This window comes from Gopherus evgoodei, chromosome 3 (genome assembly GCF_007399415.2).
Source record: "Gopherus evgoodei ecotype Sinaloan lineage chromosome 3, rGopEvg1_v1.p, whole genome shotgun sequence".
NCBI classification, from domain to species: domain Eukaryota; kingdom Metazoa; phylum Chordata; order Testudines; family Testudinidae; genus Gopherus; species Gopherus evgoodei.
Window position 1 is genome coordinate 57,212,828 of NC_044324.1, and position 21,517 is coordinate 57,234,344.

General features: G+C 44.4%; 1 protein-coding gene across 1 annotated transcript in view; it reads right to left on the reverse strand.

The window, feature by feature from the left end:
- The window catches only part of DST (dystonin), a 550,812-nt gene that overhangs the window by 466,506 nt on the left and 62,789 nt on the right, over positions 1-21,517 (reverse strand). The window contains 1 exon segment of the mRNA XM_030558316.1: positions 2,430-2,637. Coding sequence (XP_030414176.1) covers positions 2,430-2,637 — 208 coding nt within the window.

The window sequence follows — 21,517 nt, forward strand, 5'->3', positions numbered from 1 at the left end:
GGTAAGCACCAGGGGAAAGGTAACCAGCCATGGCTGGAGGGTAACACTGACCAGTTCACTCCAAGGCTGCAGACAGCACGAAGCCTTGGGAACTGCAAAAAAAGGCTAGAGGGAGGGAGGAGGGGTGCTATGCAAGCTGGCCGAGGAAACGCCCATGCCCCCCTCCCGAGCAGTGTGTGAGCATGTGTGTGGCTCCAATAGCAAGCGCTTCCTCTCGGATTTCATTAGCAGCAAATCTCTGCGCTCGGCTAACGGCCTGAGAGCAGGAAGGCAGCCAGGGCTGCAGCAGCTCCAGGACAGCATGGGCGCCACAGCCCGGCCACGGAGGTGACCGCCGGCTCCTTCTTCATGGAGACATTTCTCCCTTCTTGACAGTTAAATCGCTCCTGGGTGATCACTTAGGGCCCGATGCTGCTGCAGGCCCCACTTGTGCAAGTGCACTGAGGGTTTTGCCTGAATAAATGCTGCAGCGGGAGCCCTTCCCTCCCCCGGCGCCTGGCTCCCTGTCTGGCTCTGGTTGTGCTTGGCTCGGCAGCCCTGGCCCGGCTTTTCTCTCCAGAGCTCGCTAGGCTGCTGCTAGGAACTCGCCAGCTGCCTGGGGTTCCTCCCTCCGCGCAGCCTTCTCTGGCCAGGACCTTCCCATTGTCTTGGTTTCCGCACGAGCCCTCGGGAAGCCGCTTTCCCCCTCGGCCCCGGCCCAGCCAGCCTGAGGCCAGTAAGCTGCCACCACCGCGCTGCCAGAGCCCCCCAGCGACGTGCCACTGCGGGGGCGACGGGCTGGAACCGCCCGCAACACCTCCCCCTCCGCAGCGCCCGTGGGGGGGATCCGCGGGCCGGGGCCGCCCGCGTTAGGGATGCTCTGTAGCAGCAGCTGCCATTTCCCCCATCCGCCCTCTCGCTACTACTGCCCGGGGGACGCCCGGCCTGCGGCGCGGGGCACTCGCTGCTCCTGCAGCAGGTGTCCCCGCCGCTCACATGCGCCGCCGTGTCAATGAGCGCCAACTGCGCCTGCGCTGCCTGCCGGCCGACCGGCCCCCTCTCCACCCCCTCCCGCCTCTCACTCGCCATGTCCCGGATCCTCGCGCCTGTCCGCCTCTGGGCCGGGCCCTTCTGCCCTGCCCCGGGCCCCCTGACCCCCCCTACATGCACGCGGCTTTCCCGGGCCCTAGGCCGCCCCGCTCCCCCCCAAGCCTCGAAGAAATGTACAGCCAGGCTGGGCAGCTGCGTGGTGCCGAAACCATCCCTGCCTCGCCAGCAACTCAGAGCCCTTAGTCCGGCCCTACCCCCTGCTTGCCCCCCCCCAGGCCGATCGCAGGCCCCTCGGTGCTGGGGGGGGGGGGCAGCCGCCGTGCTGGGCGCAGTCGCTTGAATTTCCGAGCACTCCTATGAGACCCACGCGGATGTCTGTCTGACCGATTCCCTGCTGCCCCGCCCATCACCCCGCTACCAGCAGCAGGGCCACCTCTCTGTCAGACAGAGGGTCTGGAGAAACCCTGGCTGTGCATTGTGCCGGTACAAATTAAGACAGAGCAGTTTTTCACACTACACCGGCTAAGGGCAGCGAATACGCAGCGGGATGGGGAGGAAAGACCTTTGGCCTGCTATACCAACCATCCCCACACAGGGTCCGAGCCCACTGCATCCTCACAGTCGCCCCATTAGGTGAAAACATCTTTGAAATAAACCCCGAAGAGGGAAGGTATGATACATACACACAAAACCAATCTCCGTGGGTAATACAGATGACCACTGCCTTTCCCCAGAATTAATTTACACGGTGTTGTCAATTTTCAGCTGGGGAGAACAAGGCATCTGCCCCGTTTCAATGCCATTCGTTGCCAGCGTAAGTGACCATCCACATATTAGAACACACTTGTGCCTTTCCTACAATATTCAATCGAGGGGCTCCTAAGCGGCACGGCCCCCAATGTGCCTACATGGACAAAGAGCTATTCTACACAGACACTGTTGCCACACACACCGCCTAAAAGGATATTCAGAGCCCAGCTGGATGATCCCAGCCTCTCCCTGAATTTAATGTGGCCTCTCTCCCATTAAGACACAAAAGACAATTAAGTGTGCCTGTGTGTACATCGACCAAGATGCATACACAACGTGAAATCAGAGTTATTGCGAATGAGCTGCTCACTGTTAATGCGTTTTCACATGGAAGTTTAATGGGCACACCTGCACGTTTCATCTTTTTTTCCCCTTTCCCAGAAGCATTACTTCACTCAACCGGAAAACATGGCCAAATAGCTTAGTCACCACTCCACGGACCTGCAGGATTTTTAAAGGCTATATTATAAAGCCAGTGAACAAGCCTCCCCCCATACATCTTTGGCATGATCTATCTCATGCAAGCCCATGGTGTGGGCACATGCGGGTTGGTGGGTCTCACTGTCTGGCTGCCTAGAGCCTGGTCTTACCGGCTATCCTAAGCACTGCTCTCTCGGCTGGGTCCAGCACGGAGCCGCCTTGAATTTTCCGCTTGGATCTCTCATGTTTCGGCAGGTTCCAGGGCAGTGTGTCCCCCGGTGCTGGGGACACGGAGCCAGATTTCTGGCTGAAATCATCTTCATCGGAGAAATCCGCAGAGGAAGACATGGAGCATCGGTAGGAGGCGTTTCCAGAGCTCTACAGGGAGATACACAGAGACTGCATGAATATACAATACATAGTGTGATCGCCACAGTCCGCCTAGACTGTTTTACAAACGCCCCACCGAGAAATAAAAAAATAGGTCGCTCACCATCGTTGTATATTTATATGGGTATGTATGTGTAACTCCACAGATGGTACCCCCTCCCCAAATATCCTGATTTAGTGACGATGCATTTAGGAGGATTTATGCAGAAGAAGTGTGGCCTGCGGTCAGGCAACCAGCTCACAAATGATCTCGGACTAGCCCAACAATAAACCCAGCAGCAACAAAAACCTTCCCGGTTACAAACTGATAGCATTTGGCTCCCCCGCCAGGCCAAGGAAAAGATTTACCATCACCAGGCTGCTGATTAAATAATTAATGTAACTCTGTCTAAAAAAAACCCCACCAACAAACGCAGGATGCTGAGCCTTTGTTACTGCAAGTAGGTTTCCGAAACCACACCCTGGTAAGTCTCCTGTACGCGCGTTCTCCCGGGACTCCCTTTTCTAGCCTTAGCTTTCTAACCAGAGTAGCCAATTCCCAGAGAAGTGCATTGACTAGGAGCGAAGGAGAGAGGAAGTGTGTTTCTTCGCACAGCCTCTTTTCGAGTCACTGGGTGCACAAATGGCGGTTTTCAGCCTCTCTCTGCCGAGACAGCTTCAGTAAACAAATGTTTGATCTCGGTTTATATCCTTTATGCTTGTTTATCTTTTTCTAATAAACAGAGCAGTCAGCAGCTGCCCAGAACCGGATCACTACCGGGAATAAAAATGATGCAGTGCAGGGCCATGAACCGGCGGTGCCATTTCTGGATTCCCTAGCCTGTTAGAGGAAGTGGGAAAATGAGATGCTTAAATGGTGGCACTTTAGTCTATATTTGGTGAACAAATCTTCAGGATCGACCCTCGCACACAAGTGCTGGGGAGCTGATGCAAGATCGTGTGCCTTCCTATTTGTTTCTCTGCATTTCCTGCTTAAGGATGTTTGGGACTTTGCCAGTGCACCTGATTGGAAAACAATGCCTATATTTTCTGATTCAAGATGGAGATTTACAATAGTCCTTGCGCTATGTAATCTGGCTCCAACCCAGGGTATGATTTTAGTGGCATTAATTTTTTCGTGGCATGTTATTCTCAATCTGGTTTGTTATATATTAGTATTCTTTGTTTTGTAAAGTCCATCTTCAGCCCTTCTAGACTCCACTGTTTCTTGGATCAGGAAACTGAAGATATAAATGCCTGCTAATATTTTCAACTTGGTTTTTTGGCTGCCACCCTCCTCTAGAAGGGCTTGAGATGTGCCCTTATTGAATTAAAACATAATTCATTGTGGCTCAATTATTATTGATGATAATTTTTCTTTCACTTCTGAAATGTTTTTTATGGTTTTCACTGTAATCATGCATTGGTTGACAAGATATATTGTTATTTAGATTGGCATTTTAGTTTTTTTTAAATGAAAACTGCACAACCCAGAAGCATAATTGATTGAATAATGCAATGAAAATTTTATGCTACAGCCTAAATTGCAATCATACACAGTTAAATAATCCTCTAAATAAAGGGTGAACAAATATTAGTGGGTGATCATATTCAAATGTACTCTAGTTCCCTTTTCTATCATTGTTCAGGTCGATGTGTTAAAGTACAGAAAAAACAGTGAATCCAAAACAATAATTTTGAACAATTCTCTCACTAAATTCTTGCATTGTTCACCAAAACATGATGTAAAGACAGCGTAGGGGATTGAGCAGAGTGCTGGGAGTCAGAAAGCTGTGGAGATCTAATCAGAGCTATGATTCTCTAACTGGTGTTGGTGCAGGGGAAATCCTGTAGTACTCATGGAAAATGGAATTCTTCTCACAAGGCCACAGAATAGAGGTGCAGGTACCCTACCCCTACAGTTTAAGTGCACCCCTTGCAGGGGTAGGGAAGTTTAGTCAATAATTCCTGGTAGACAGAGGTTTGATCAATAATTTTGTGTAGACATGAGTTCAGTTTCTCCTGGCCTGACCTTAGCTTCAAAGACTTCTGCAACTAACATGAAAAGAAGTTCTCAAGGGCCTCAGCTCCATGGTTCCCAACTAGGCATGTCCAGCCTTCATGGAGTCCACATATCCCATCTCCCCCTACACACATTGGCCCTGCACCAGTTTCAGCCTCCTGAGGATTGACCCCAGGCTGGATTGACTTAAATCACCAATTTTAATAAGGATTTAAATCAGAAAGCAGAAAATCTTGATTTTGGTTTTTTATTTTAATCATATTGTACATTTGTACTTTTTAGTTATATTGCAAAAGAAAAGTTGATTCTCATTGGTTGCTAACCACTAAAACATGTCCATTTGCAACTAAATATAACATATACACAAAATTTGGTACTTTTTTGATAACCAAGAGAATAAACATGTATTTAAGGAATCACAGCTTAATTTACATTTATTCAGATGCTTAATTTTTACATTTTGATGATGTTACAAAATGGTGAATGATTAATTTTTTGTGTCCCAGATGACAATATATTATCTGTAATTTTTGTCAAGTTTTATTTGGCTAGAAATTCAAATTCAGTTAAAGTGCACAAAAACAGAAATTTAAAATTTTAAATAAATAAACCAACTTACATGTGATGGATATATTAACTTTTTTTTCTCTAAGTATGATTTGCATTTAAAACTGAGTTATTAACCAAAGGGAATATTATCTGTAGTTAGTGAATTGAAAAGATTGTTTCTGGTAACCATGTGCTTCAAGATTTTAGAACTAGTGTATCTCATCCTCTCATAGATTGGAAGAGGAAAACTAGCTTTCCTACTTTCTCAACTTCCAATTGGTTTCTTAATTATGAAGGAGGAACTACACAAAAATGGGGAAGCTAGTTAAACAGAAATTAAAAGGAACAGTACAAGAGTGAAAAGCCTGCAAACTGCACAGAAACTATTTGAAAATACCATAATAGAGGCATAAATGTATACCTCAAATAAGAAAAAAAACAGTAAGAAGATTTTTAAAAGTGCCACCATAGCTAAATAAAAGAGTAAAAGAGGCAGTGAGAGGCAAAAAGGCATCCTTTAAAAATTGGAAGTCAAATCATACAGAGGAAAATAGAAAGGAGCATAAACTCTGGCAAGTCAAGTGTAAAAGCATAATTATCCAGGCCAAAAAAGTATTTGAAAAGCAATTAGCAAAAGACAAAACAAACTAACAGCAACAATTTATTTAAAATACACCAGGAGCAGGAAGCCTTCTAATCAATCAGTGGACCCACTGCACCCTCAAGGATAATTCAAGGAAGACAAGGCCACTGCAGAAAGCTAAATTAATTCTTTGCATCAGTCTTCACTGCAGAGGATGTGAGGGAGATTCTCACACCTGAGCCGTTCTTTTTAGGTGACAAGAGGAACTGTCCCAGACTGAAGTGCCAATAGAGGAAGTTTTGGAACAAACTGATAAATTAAACAGTAATATATCACCAGGACCAGATGATATTCACCCAAGAGTTCTGAAGGAACTCAAATATGAAATTGCAGAACTACTAACTGTGATGTGTAACCTATCGCTTAAATCCAAGGCCTGGAGGATAGCTAATGTAACACAATTTTTTTAAAAGGCTCCAGATGGAATCCTGGCAATTACAGGTTGGTAAATCTAATTTCAGCACCAGGCAAATTGGTTGAAACTATAGTAAAGAACAGAATTATCAGACACAGAGATTAATATGATATGTTGGGGAAGAGTCAACATGACTTTTGTCAAAGGAAATCATGCCTCACCAATCTACTATAATTCTTCAGGGGGTTAACAAGCATGTGGACAAGTGTCATCCAGTTGATACAGTGTACCTGGACTTTCAGAAAGTCTCTGACAAGGTCCCACACCAAAGGCTCTTAAGGAAAGTAACGAGTCATGGGATAAGAGGGAAGGTCCTCTCATGGATCAGTAATAGGAAACAAAAGGTAGGAATAAATGGTTAATTTTCATAATGTAGAGAGGTAAATAGTGAGGTCCCTCAAGGATCTGTATTGAGATCAGTGCTGTTCAGCATATTCATAAATTACCTGGAAAAGGGGTGCAGATGATACAAAATTACTAGGGCTGTTAATTAATTGCAGTTAACTCAAGCAACTAACTCAAAACAAATTAACTCGATTTAAAAAATTAATCACAGTTTTAATTACATTGCTAAACAATAACAGAATACCATTTACTTACCATTTTGGATGTTTTTGTGTTCAAATGTATTGATTTCAATTACAACACAATACAAAGTGTACAATGCTCACTTTATATTATTATTTTTATTACTAATATTTGCACTGTAAAAATGATAAACAAAAGAGAGTATTTTTCAATTCACCTCATATAAGTCCTGTAGTGCAATCTCTTTATCATGAAAGTGCAACACTCCAAAATCTGAAAGGGATGAGGTGTGAAATATGCTGTCAGAAGTCTTAAAAGAGCAACACTCTGATTCGGAAACTACAGAACCCGAACTGCAAAAAAAGAAAATCAAGCTTTTGTTAGTGGCATCTGACTAGATGATGAAAATGAACATGTGTCAGTCCACACTGCTTTGGATCGTTATCGAGCATAACCCCTCATCAGCATGGAAGCATGTCCTCTGGAATGGTAGTCGAAGCATGAAGGGACATACATAAATGCCTTGCAACGCCGACTACAGCAGTGTCATATGAATGACTGTTCTCACTTAACAACTGGCTGAACATGAAGTAGGACTGAGTGGACTTGTAGGCTCTAAAGTTTTACATTGTTTTATTTTTGAGTGCAGTTATGTAAAAAAATTAATTTTACATTTGTAAGTTGCACTTTCACAATAAAGAGATTGCACTACAGTATTTGTAAGAGATGAAATACTATTTATTTTGTTTATCTTTTTAACAGTTATTTGTAATCTAAAATAATATAAAGTGAGCATTGTACACTATAGACAGAGGATGACCCCAAGCCACAGGTACACCTTAAGGGGAATGTAGGAAGTAGCCCTGGGACAGTAGACTGTCGTCTGGTTGTCGTTGCCTTAATCCAGGTCAGCATGTTTTGGCTAAATCCCTGCTGACCCAGTGGCAGAACACTACCACTGTTAGGGCCTTGGGCTGGGTCCTGGTGGAGTAGGGTGGACCCAGGTTCATCTACTCCTCTGCTGCCAATCCCACCCCTGGGGTGACAGCCTCCCCACTCTAGGCTGTCTGCAAGAGACAGAACGTTTGTTTGCTGTCTGCAAGAGACAGAACGTCATGATAAAGAGATTGGACTACAGTACTTGTATTTTTCAATTCACTTCCTACTCTTTTCCCTTTTTTACAGTGCAAATATTTGTATTAAAAAATAATATAAAGTCAGCACTGTAAACTTAGAATTCTGTGTTGTAACTGAAATCAATATATTTAAAAATGTAGGAAACATCCAGAAATACTTAAATAAACGGTATTCTATTCTTGTTTAACAGTGCAATTAAAATTGTGATTATTCATTTGTCAGCCCTAAAAATTACTCAAGACAGTTAACTACAAAACTGCCTGTGAAGCGTTACAAAGGGATCTCACAAAATAAGGTGATTGGGCAGTGAAACTGGTCCCAGAGAGTAGTTATCAGTGATTCACAGTCAAGCTGGAAGGGCATATGAAGTAGGGATTGGTCCTGAATCCAGTTCTATTCGATATCTTCATCAATGATTTAGATAATGGCATACAAAGCACACTTATAAAGTTTGCAGACAATACCAAGCAGGGCGGGGTTTCAAGTGCTTTGGAGGATAGAATTAAAATTCAAAATGATCTGGACAAACTGGAAAAATGATCTGAAGTAAACAGCATGAAATTCAGTAAGGACATATGCAAAATACTCCACTTAGGAAGGAACAATCAATTGCACACAAAAGGGGAAATGATTGCTTAGGATGGAGTTCTGAGGAAAGGGATCAGGAGGGCACAATAGATCACAAGCTAAATATGAGTCAACAGCGTAATATTGTTGCAAAAACAACAAATATCATTTTGGGATGTATTAGCAGGAGTATTGCAAGTAAGAGCCAAGAAGTAATTCTTCTGTTCTAGTCCACACGGATAAGGACTCAGCTGGAGTCTTTTGTCCAGTTCTGGGTGCCAAATTTCAGGAAAGATGTGGACAAATTGGAGATAGTTCAGAGGAGAGAAACAAAAAATTATTAAAGGTCTAGAAAACATGACCTATGAGGAAAGATTGAAAAAAAATGGATTTGTTTAGTCTGCAGAAGAGAAGACAGAGGAGACATGGTAACTGTTTTCAAGTACATAAAAGGTTGTTAGAAGGAGGAAGGAGAAAAATTGTTCGGATTAAGCTCTGAGGATAGGACAACAAGCAGTGGGGTTTAATTGTGGCAGGGGGGGCGGGGGGTGTTAGATTGGACATTAGGAAAAACTTCCTAACTGTCAGGTGGTTAAGCACTGGAATAAATTACCTAGGGAGGTTGTGGAATCTTCGTCATTGGAGGTTTTTAAGAGCAGGTTAGACAAAAACCTGTCAGGCAGAGACAGATTAAGGTCTCCTGGGACCCTGGGGCGGAGCAAGTGGGGGGGGTGTTGGCACCAGAACCGTGGCCCCATCCCACCCCTTGGGCCTGTGGTCCTGCCCCTATTCTGCCCCTTCCACCTATGGTCCCACCCCCTTCTGCTCCTTCCCCCACTCACTCCTTTCCAGCCCCCACTGCTGCAACCCCAAGACTAGAGAAGCTCAGCGCCCCTGCCGCGGCCCTGTGGCTGCAGGAGGGGGAGACTTTTCCAGGCACCCTAAATTGGCAGGGAACCCTGGGCATGGGCCCCCTTGGCCCATGCGATAATTTGCCACTGCTGTCAGGGATGGTCTAGAATACTTAGTCCTGCCTTGAGTGCAGAGGACTGTACTGGAAGGCCTCTTGAGGTCCCTTCCAGTCCTACGTTTCTATGATTCTATGAAAATGGCAGATGAAATTTAATGTTGATAAATACAAAGTAATGCACACTGGAAAAAAGAACCTCAAATTAGCTGTTTGCATTTAAGAATGAGATCTTGGGAGTCATGGTTAATAGTTCTCTGAAAACATCTGCTCAATGTGCAGCAGCAGTCGAAAAGCTAACAGAATGTTAGGAACCACTAGAAGAGGGATAGATAAGACCAAAAAATACCATAATGCCACTATATAAATCCATAGTATGCCCACACCTTTAACACTGCATTCAGTTCTGGTCGCCTCAGCTCAAAAAAGATTTATTAAAATTGGAAAAGGTACAGAGAAAGGCAACAAAAATGATTAGGGGTATGGAACAGCTTCCATATGAGAAGAGATTAAAAAGACATGGACCATTCATCTCAGATAAGAGACAAGTCAGGGGGAATATGATAGAGATCTATAAAGTTATGAATGGTGTGGAAAAAGTGAATATGCAAGTGTTATTTATCCCTTTGCATAACATGAGAACCAGGGGTCACCCAATGAAATTAGTAGGCAGCAGGTTTTAAACTAACTAGGGCTGTCAATTAATCACACTTAACTCATGCGATTAATTCAAAACAAATTAATGCATTTTTTTTTAACAAGCGTTACTGGCACATCTCTGGTGATGGGACTTGGCGACGGCCCGGTGGGGAGGGAGGCACAGGTTGTGGCAGCCAGCAGGAGGCAGCCGGGCATAAGAAACTCCATAATATACAGACCAGATGCACTCCCCCTCCCCCGATGATCCATTGTTATGAGGGAAGGGGTAAGGGCAACAGCCAGCTGCCACAATGTCGCGAAGCAGGGAAAGGGCACTTTAGAACTACTGCTACCGGATCCCATCCCCGGGCATCTCCAGCGCTCTCCCCCTCTTCCTACTGCACTAATCGATCATGACCCTATCCTCTAGTCAGTGGGTGATTTGAGAGAGTCAGTTAAATACCTTTCAGGGGGAAGAGAGGAGACCGTCCCTCTGCCACCTGCACCATCACCTCCCTGCTGGACAGGGCTAGGCTTAGGTGTGGGCGGCCACATGCTGCTGCCTCTGGGGCAGAGGTGCCCCTTCTCCCACCACCCAGCTCCATTGCTGCTCCTGCCTCCTCCCCACTCCCCATGGAGCCACCCCTGGCCAAGCTGCTGCAGACCAAGAGCCTGCCTCCTGTCTGCTGCGTAGAGTGGGGGCAGGAAGTAGAGGGGGCTGATGTTGGGGTATATCCCTCCCCCCACCCATGTACCCAGTTGCCGCTAAGCTGGGGTCTGGGAACAGGGTGCACCTGTCTGCTGCTGCTGCTGGCTCAGGAGTGAGTGTTGCTGACACCAACTGCTGCTGGCTGAAAAAGCGTTCAGACTCTTGAGTGCTCTGCTTAAAGAGACAGGGTTCTCCTAACACCCTCCTCTCCCCTCCCCCCCCGCCACAACACACACACACACACACATTTCTCCCCCAAAACACACACACATTCTCTCATGCCAAACCTGAATTTGAAATGGTGCCCCTCGTGAGACAGGAGTGATCAGAGGGCTGCGAGATTGCCATGGTCTCCGGCAAGATGCAGCCCCTGGGTGACAATACAGAGCCCACCTTGAGCTGCGTTCTGAGTGCCAGGCACCACAAGCCACAGCAGAAGTGCAGAAGTAATGGTGGCGATACACCATATACCATGCCATCCTTACTTTTGGGCTACTGCTAGCAGCAGCATTGTTTTCAGAGCTGGGTGCCCGGTCAGCACCAGCTGCCCAGCCAGTGCTTAATTTGTGCTGGGACTGAGCCCTGACACCTCTTTCAATACAAATTAAGCACTGGAGGGAAGCAGCAGGGCCTGGAGGTGAAGGGGGGTTGGGTAGACCCTGCAGGCCGGGGGCGATGGAGGGGTGGGGAGCCCAAGGGGGCCGGGATAAAGGGGGGATGCCCATGGGGGTCAGGGGCACAAAATACAAGTACACCCAGGATGCCATTTTCCCTAAGGCCAGCTCTGCTGCTGGAGGCGGCTGCTCAGGACTCCTAAGAGGGGGAAGTGAGGGGTACCACATAGACAACAGGGGCCTGGCGAGCTCAGCCTCCCTGCACTGGCCTCTCCTCCCCTGGTGCATGCCAAGTCCTTCAGGTAAAATCCACTCTCCCTTCCAGACAAGGTCTCACTCAGCTGAAGGGAGTCTACCCAGTTCAGTAAAAGCAGGCAAACCTGATGATCCCAGTACCAGAAACCACCCTTCCAGAAGCAGCAGCAAAACACCTTCCTCCTCCTGCACAAGTGATTATTTGCTTCCTCCCCATCCTCTTTCCCTCCCCCAGTCCACTCTCCCTGTCCACCCGAACAATGAATGCAAATATCTAAGATGAAACTCTTCCTCTTTGGACAGGAGGCGAGCCTGACGAGCTCAGAAGAAACCCAACCCAACAGGAGCAGCATCAAGAATCCACCCTTCTCCTGCACAACTCACACCCCTCCCAGCTCCAGAACACTGACTTTCTCAGATAAAAATCTTACCCCTTCAAGAAGCCAGGACTCCTCTAAAAGAGACACATACAAAATAGTATATATACATAATAAAGGCTAATCCAGCAGCAGCAGGAAAAAAAAGCCTCCTGCACAATTCACTTCCATACTGAATGCTAAAATCCTGAGGTAAAATCTTTCCATATTGACTGCAAAGGCTCCTTTGAACAGGACACAAATATATATTGATTATATAGAATTTACTGAATTATTCCAGACATTGGCACAGTTCTACTGTATTCTCGTGCTCTGGAGTGATTAAATATCGGAAAAAGTTAATGGAGCAAAGCAGCAAAAGATCAGGTCTTTTGAATGGGAGGTTTATTTTTAAAAAATTTTCAGATGGTTCTCTGGATAAAAGGACGGTTATCTGTATCTATTGCCAGGCTGAGTTCCAGTACCATCGAAGTACTTCAAGTCTGCAGTACCACTTACGTGCTAAACATGCTTTTGCCTCCAGTTCTTGTGCTACGGATAACCCACCAACAGCCAATGAATCCATCCAACCGCAACAGAGTACACTTGCAGAGTTTCAGAATCGTTACAAGCCCATGGATCAAACGAAGTACAACACCTTAACCAATGCTATTGCAAAGTGGATAGCTATGGACTGCAGACCACTCAACATTGTAAATGACAGAGGGCTAAGAGATATTATTCAAATTGCATCTTCCAATCAGTTATACACTTTGCCCTCCGAAGGAACCATTGCATCACAAATACATGATCTATATAACAACGAGAAGACTACAAAGTTGGAGCTTTTGAAAAATGCACTAGCTGTTGCTTTGAGTGGTGATCACTGGACGTCCTTGAGCAATCACAGCTATCTTGGAGTCACAGCACACCTGATTGATGCTTCATGGACCCTGCAGTCATTTGCTTTAACTGTAATGCATACTGAAGAGAGAGATGCTGAATCATGTGCAGAGTGTTTCTTGGATGTTGCAAAAGAATGGAATATTCAAGAAAAAGTAACAACAATTAGTACTGACAGTGCACATAGTATGATAGCAGCAGACAGTCATTTTCCTTTTGAACACATGACATGCATCGCTCACAGTCTGCAGCAATCCATTACAGTAGCACTCGGTGATGGTGGTTTTGAAAACATACTGGAAAAATGTAGAAAACTTGTGGGCCATTTCAAACACAGTCCAATTAACAATACAGAGCTAGGAATACAACCAGCTGCAAAGGGACAGAAACAAGAACCTCTTGTTCAAGATATTTCAACAAGATGGAACTCCACATTGGGTATGGTTCAGCACCTGCTTTGCAATAAAGCCACTATCACAGCCACATCAGCACTTCAAAAACAGAAACTATCAGTGCCAACAGGTAAGGATTTTGAAAAACTGCAAAAGCTAGAAACACTACTTGAGCCCTGCAGGTTTGTGACTGAACTCCTTGGCGGAGAATTGTATGTCTCCTGCTCTGTGGTTTTACCCGCATTCTGCCATATATTTAGTGTTATGGAAGTCTCAGATGACGACCCAGAATATGTTATTCATTTTAAGAACACTTTCACTGCAGATCTGACAAAACACAAAGAAGGTGCCAATATGAGATTTCTAAAGATAGCTACAGCACTCGACCCAAGGTTTAAGCATCTGAAGTGCCTTCCAAAATCTGAAAGGGATGAGGTGTGGAACATGATGTCAGAAGTCTTAAAAGAGCAACACTCCAATGCGGAAACTACAGAACTTGAACCACCAGAAAAGAAAATGAACCTTCCATTGGTGGCAGATGATGAAAATGAATGTGCATCAGTCTGCACTGCTTTGGATCGTTATCGAGCAGAACCTGTCATCAGCATGGAAACATGTCCTCTGGAATGGTGGTCGAAGCATGAAGGGGCATACAAATGTTTAGCATATGTGGCACGTAAATACCTTGCAACGCCGGCTACAGCAGTGCCATGTGAACGCCTGTTCTCACTTTCAGGTGACATTGTAAATAAGAAGAGGGCAGCATTATCTCCCGTAAATGTAAACAAACTTGTTTGTCTTAGCGATTGGCTGAACAAGAAGTAGGACTGAGTGGACCTGTAGGCTCTAAAGTTTTACATCGTTTTATTTTTGAATGTAGTTATGTACAAAAAAATTACACATTTTCACAATAAAGATTGCACTACAGTACTTGTATGAGGTGAATTGAAAACTACTACTTTTGTTTATCTTATTTATAGTGCAAATATTTGTAATCAAAAATAGTAGTATAAAGTGAGCACTGTACACTTTGTATTCTGTGTTGTAATTGAAATCAGTGTATTTAAAAATGTAGAATACATCCACTTAATTGCACTGTTTAACAGTGTGATTAAAACTGCAATTAATCGCAACTATTTTTTTATCTCGTGATTAATCACAATTAATTTTTTAATAATTTCACAGCCCTAAAACTAGCATAAGAAAGTACTTCTTCACACAATGCACAGTCAGCCTGTGGAAATCATTGCCAGAGGATGTTTTGAGGGGGCATGGCCACCCTCTGAGACTGACGGGGAGGAACCCCAGCCACCCCACCGGAAGCAGAGGGGTAGGGACAGGAAATATAAAAGGTAGGGCCTGAAGCTCAGTTGGGCTGGATCTGCTGGAGGTGATGGACAGCTCTCGTCCACTGCTGTGTCTCAAGCCAGACAAAGACTGCTACAGCGAGGTCCTGGAAAAGCTGCCAGAGCTGTCTGCTGCCAGGGACACCAAGGAGCTGCTAGGACTGCCATTAGCAGTATACCCCAGGGAGATGGAGGATGAGTCATAGATACACCTTAAGGGGAATGTCGGAAGTAGCCCTGAGACACTAGACTATCGTCTGGTTGTGTCATTGCCTGAATCCAGTCTGCATGTTTTGGCTGAATCCCCACTGATCCAGTGGCTGAACCCTCTGCCACTGTTAGGGGCCTGGGCTGGGTTACAGTGCATAGGATAGGCCCAGGTTCCCCTACTCCTCTGCTGCCAATCCCACCCCGGGGTGGCAGCCTCCTTACTCTAGGCCAAGAGGCCTGTGTTTGTCTGCTGTCCGCAAGAGCCAGAACGTCAGGACATGTGTGTTGTACTCTGCCCTGCCTGAGGGCCTAAGCCCCTAGACTGTGTCGTGTTCCCCCCTTCCTGAGGGCCAGATCCCCTAGACTGTTTTTCACTCCACCCTGCCTGAGGGCCTGAGCCCCCTTGATTGTTGGGTGCCCCACCCTGCCTGAGGGCCTGAGCTCATTAGACTTTCTGTCCTGCCCCACCTGAGACCATGGCTCTGGGCTGCTTGACACCTGACCCTGCCTACATAACTGGGGCCTTAGAGACTGTTAATTACCCCAATGACCTTTGCCTTGGTAGAGATCCAGGATCGAGGAGGCATGGCCTCTCTCCAAGACTGACAGGAAGGGATGGCCACACATTCCTACAGAGCCATAAGAATAACTTGGTTAAAAAAAATTAGATAAGTTCATAGAGGATAAGTCCATCAATGGCTACTAGTCAAGATGGTCAGAGATGCAACCACATGCTCTGGGTGTCCCTAAACTTCTGACTGCCAGAAGCTGGAATTGGATGACAGGGGATGGACTGAACACTCGATAACTGCCCCGTTCTATTCATTCCTTCTGAAGCATCTGGCACTAGCCATTGTCAGAAGACAGGATACTGGGCTAGACAGACCATTGGCTTGACCTTAGTATGACCATTCTTATGTTTTTAATTAACAAGTAATTGAATTGAACCAGATGGATAGACGGAAATGGTTAAAATATTTTCTCTACACCTGCTGTCAAAATCTGGTTCAGTACTTCAAAAAACTGTGGTTCCAAGTTCTTAGCCAGTGATTTCCACCAGTTCAGTGGGTTGTATTTCTTCAAAACCTGACCGCAAACATGTACTGCTTAACATTATTTTTGCATTTAATTGCAGTCCTGGCTTGACATAAGTAACTTGCTTCTTTCTTAGTGGGCATCATTGGAAAGGTTAAGTTGCCATAACAAGCATTATGCTGGATTCAGGATAGCCAGCTAAGATCAGCAGGAACATTCTGGTATTAATAAACAAGCCTAAATGTAACATAAAGTAGAGGTCAGATCATGCATGAAGGCATGGACAGAGCATGCTGTACAGGGATTGGTTTCTACAGAGTAACCAAGCCAATCCCAAAACATGTGATGCAAAGTATAGTAAATGCAGTGTGATGTGTACATGTATATAAAGGAAGAGGTTTTCTGTGTAACTTTGGATGTGTGGTATGCCCTATACCCACCTCCTACACTTGAGGCTGAGCAACACAGCATAGCTTTGCTTTATGCCAAATAAAAATATCTGTGTGACAAAATGTGGAGTTGAACTTCGTTTCTGGGAAGCCAAGTGGAAAGAGGTTTCAGAGTGAATCCCAACATGAATATAATTGATTTTAATAGATTTTAAAAAGCTTAGATCTTAACATAGGTTGCAACTTAACATTTCATTTTAAATATTTAATTTTTTTTAAATGCAATTTAAATTACAAAATCCCCAATTTAAATTTTAAAAAATCCAATTTTTTTAAATCATCAGTTTTTATCATCCTGATTTCACTCTTAATTTCTCGGCCTCATAGTCCTTATTTCTCATAATATCAGGTGTGTTGTAAGGATCATAGTATTTTTGATAATGTTTGTACAGCGCTTGGAATATATTGCTAAGTATATTTCATTAGATTGAAAACTTATTTGTGGTGTCTACTGCTGAACAGCGGTGAAATACTGAATTAGCATAGCTCTCGTTGTATGTCTAACACCTTACACATCCAATTCTGTAGTCCATGAACAGGCAAATCTAATGGGAGTTTTGCTGGCATTAGAAGCGTATGGTTGATCTCAGTGGGTCCATACACCTGCACTACCACAGGTGGATGCAAACTGCACACACAAATTCTGGGCAGCTGCTTCCCATGTGGGATTGTCCCAGGGCTAATAAGCATTTAAGGTTTCAATTCTCAGCTCTGAGCTGTGCCTGAGTTTTTCTCTGAAAGCATGTGACTAAGAACAACTGACTGAGAGCCAGGTCTGCTGGGACATATAAAAGGAAGCCTGTTTTCAGTAAGGGAGAGGACTGTAAGGAATTTTCCTATAACCAGGGGTTGGGAGGAAGAAGGAGATAGAGCCTGGGGAAGGCCTCGCAGAGGACTGCTTGGGAAAGGTCAGATAAAAGGCCTAACCTTAGAGGGGCACTGTTGAAAATGGCTCTAGGAAACTACACAGCAAGGTAATCTTGCATTTAGGACAGATCCCAAGATTTAGGGTCCAGGGCTGCGGCTTGTAGATTGGATGCCTCATAATGCCCATAGGCAGGTGGTGGAGAAACCTCTGCCCTGAGGTCCAAAAAACTATTTGCTAAAGGAGGACAAGCCAATGGAGCTAGCCCCTGAAGGCAGCTGAACTTGTTTCATTTGGATTTTTCTGCATCTGGGCTCTTTTTTTCCTCTAGAAGGGAGGTCCAAAGCATCAAAATCACCAAAATCCATTTAGCCAGCCACAGAGAAACTGAGGCATGGCAGCCCCAGATGTCAGAGAGAGAAACTGCACCTCACAATGATTAGCCTTCCAGAAAGCAAGTGGGCTATGTACTGCTGTTCCAATGGGGATTCTGTTAGGGAAGAGCAACTTTTAATTCAGCTGACTGAAGCTGTCCAGGGACTGTATCGAATCAATGCAACCGTCAAGCACCCCATCCTTAGGAGTGTCACCGCTTCTGAGGTTGTGCTGGCTAACTAAAGGCTCATTATGGAGCAGGTGCTGTATGCATTTTGCACCTTCACAGCCTCCTTCTGAACAGGGACCCTTCATGCAGGGTATCAGCTGAAAGCACAGCTATACACTGTTCTTCACTCTGGGCTGAGGCTAAAACTTTAATCTAACTCTGTATTATTTATATTTCAGTAATATTGAACTAACTGGGAATCATTACCACATATTTTATTTTGCCTTTATTTTGTCAAGTTCTTTATGAATATGAATAGAAATAAAGGAAGAAAACAGAAACAGATAAAAGGAATTGTGAAATAAAAAGTTAATATTTGAATAATAATTTTAGGAAATTAGTATATTTTCATAAGACTCCTGCTGTTTGGAGAATAGTGAGTCTGTTAGCATTAAATAAGTTACTTTTGCCCATTTTATTTTAATTGAGATCTCAAACTGAGAAATATTGGAGTGGAATGTCTGCTAAAGTAGCTTAATAAATATAAGATGAGACCAAGAAGGACTGAGTGTTCCTGGCATTAAATATTTACCACATGAATCCTGGTTGTGATATGGGGATGCAAAGTACAAAACAGCAAACGTGTATAAGCAGACCTTGTGAACCACATGGGAATGCATGGTATCAGGAATAATTACAGTGCCAAAACGGGCAAGCAAATGAGGGCTACAAACAAGGGCAATGTAAAACCAATGGTCTTATTCTCAAAAAAGCATAGTAAAAACATTGAGTAGCAAAACTTCACATATTGATACTCAATCATGTTAGATGAATATTCATCTATTTTTCTTCCATATGTGTATCTGGATCATTGTAACAGACATTCAAACACCAAGTGGCTATAGGATCAGGCCATATGGATCTGTCTACAGATTTTTCCATTTTATTCAATAAAGCAACAAGAAGACACAAGAAAAATAAGCTAAAATTAAAAGTCATGAACATTAAATTACCTTCATGTCCACTTGGGCTCACCAACCATATAGGCAAATTACCTTTCAGTAGAGGGAATTTACTGTCTCCTTTTCTAATGGCAACAGACGATGACACTAGGCATTCCACATATCTTATTCCACCACAACATGGAGTTTGATTCTATAATTATTGTCATAAAGACACCACTAAGCAAGCTCAAGGAGTTCCACAGGCCTCTTAATAAAGAAACAGGATCTTTACTAGATGGCATCAGGTCAGTCACCCAGGAAATGGTCTTAAAGAGGTAAGGATTCAAAAGAGTAAAAGGGCACTTGAGGACATGAAGCCTACAATAGAGAAAGACTCTCTCTCTCTCTCTCTCTTTCTTCTATTGTAACAATCATATCAGAGCAACCAAGGTTGGGGAAAGGGTGTTTCAGGGCCAGGGAGCAGTAGGGGTTTTCCTAGTGGAAATCCATTTCAGAGCTAATACAACATTCATATGAAGTCCAGAAATCCAGATGAGATTGTAATGCTATTTTATTTGTGAGAACGGAATGAAGATAGTTCTCAAACATTTCACTACTTCCAGAAGGGCAGTAATCCACAAATCAATGCAGAGCATTGCCTCACTCTTCCAGTTTATTAATGTAATTGTTTTGGCTGCCAATGTTGCATTTACATGCCATTCATATAAATATGCAAGCAAGTGCCTATAATATAGGGATCCCATACCCTATGAACTCGTGCAGCATTGTTAATACTGCTTCTCTGATCTTTGGCATCAGGTAATATACTTAAATGGTTCAAACAGGTAGGAAACCAGTAAATGTTACGGCTTATTTTACATTAAATGGTCCTAACACATAGGCCCATTGTTTAGTTTTTATGTAGTCACAAAACACTGTTTCAGTGGTATATATTTCCAAAGCTGAAATAACAAAACATTCGCATATTCTTGAAGGGAAGCAAATAATTACTTTGTGTATCAAAACATCATTTTTCTACAGAGAAACCATAATTGCAACAGAAAAGGAGATTTCCTAATCTGGAGATGGAAAAGTAGCTGGAGGAAGAAACCAGACTTGATCAATCTTCATAAAAGCTGATGCTGAAATCTGACTTCTGTTATTTTGTGTGATGAGTTTAGTGCTTTTCCTGTGTAGCCTCAAGAAATGTGAATGATACCATAAGAATCTGATGGCGCTGAGAATCCCGCCTGTGGGACAGTATCAACAACGACTAATTGTCATTTCCTAAATCCATCAAGAGGCATCTCTTAATGTGTTGTGGATTAAAGCAGAGTTTAGATGCAGTTGAGAATCAAGGCTACAGTGTTCAGAGCACAGCCATTAATTCTATGTTGCATAACTTCACATGCTCACATTTTGGCTGCAAGTGGCTCCTTGGCCAGAATGAACAACAGTGCATCACAGAGGGACACCTTTCAATGCAAAAGAATTAACACTATTCATTATAAAAAGAGGGTAGGTTTATTACATAATTACTGAAACCATTACATAAATTAATTTCCACACCCAAAAGGGAAGATTCACACCAGCTGTAAACTAACGTTAAGTCCACTGAAGAAAACAGAGCTACATCGATTTACATCAGCTGAGAGTCTGGCCATTCAACCTTGTCAAATGCTTTCTTGGCATCAAAGGAGAGGGCAATAACCAGGGTGTTGGAGTTTTGAGCAATGTGTAAGCAGCTGCATGTGGCAGAATGGTTGCAATATACAGGATCAGCGCGGTAGTGTGTAAAACTTTTGAAAACATCTTAGCAAGGACCTAGCTCCTTTTGCTCCTAAATTGAGAGCTGAGAACAGATAAAGTAGATCGCGGGTATGAATTACAAACAGCTTAAGAAAGAGCAGCCATTGGGCTTGTGTGTTCAGTGTGGTTTGCTGCTGAACAGAAAAAATCTGAGTTGATGGGCATGCTGTGCTCTCATGACTTGTGACAGGATAGACACCTGCTCCATACAAGGGAGCTGAATGGGTTCGTTTTTCTCCTAGAGCGCATGCAGGTGACCAAGGATACCATGCCACAGATGGTTTCACAGACAGCCTGGAAAATGCAGCAGTGAGGGCAACTGACCCAGAGCAGGAGAGGCTGGAGTAGGGAAGACTGCAACTAGAATAGAAAAGACTATTCACAGATGAGAGATGGATGGAGCTGGAGGCCAGGTATCACAGTACTCAGGAAGAGCTGGAGTGACAGAAGCTGGCTAACCAGGACAAACACCGCTAATTGAAACAGAAGAAGGTCCAGCTATGCCCATGGCCGCCTCTAACATTTTTGCTGCCTCAAGTGGCCAAAAAAAAAAAAAAGCCGCGATCAGCACTCTACCGATGCTGTTTCTTCGACAGCATATCCTACCCTCCAGGACGGACTGAGGGACCCACCCCCAAATTGCCGCCAAAGAGCCGGACGTGCCACCCCTTTCCGTTGACCGCCCCAGGCACCTGCTTGCTGCGCTGATGCCTGGAGCCAGCCCTGGCTATCCCCATAGGACCCAGAAGGAAGGACATAAGGGGTACCCAGTCAGGTACTCGCAGGCAAACAGATGTGAGTAAGAGTCCTTAGGATGAACTCCATTGATCTGCCTGTAGCCAAAGTCAATATGGACACCAAAGAATTTTCTGGGATCCTGACTGTGGGAATATGGAAGAATATTTCTTTTGAAGTGTTATCGGGAAAGGATGAAACAGGATTAATCCCACTACCAAGGTCAGACTCAGTGGCCCATGGGGCGAGCTCTCT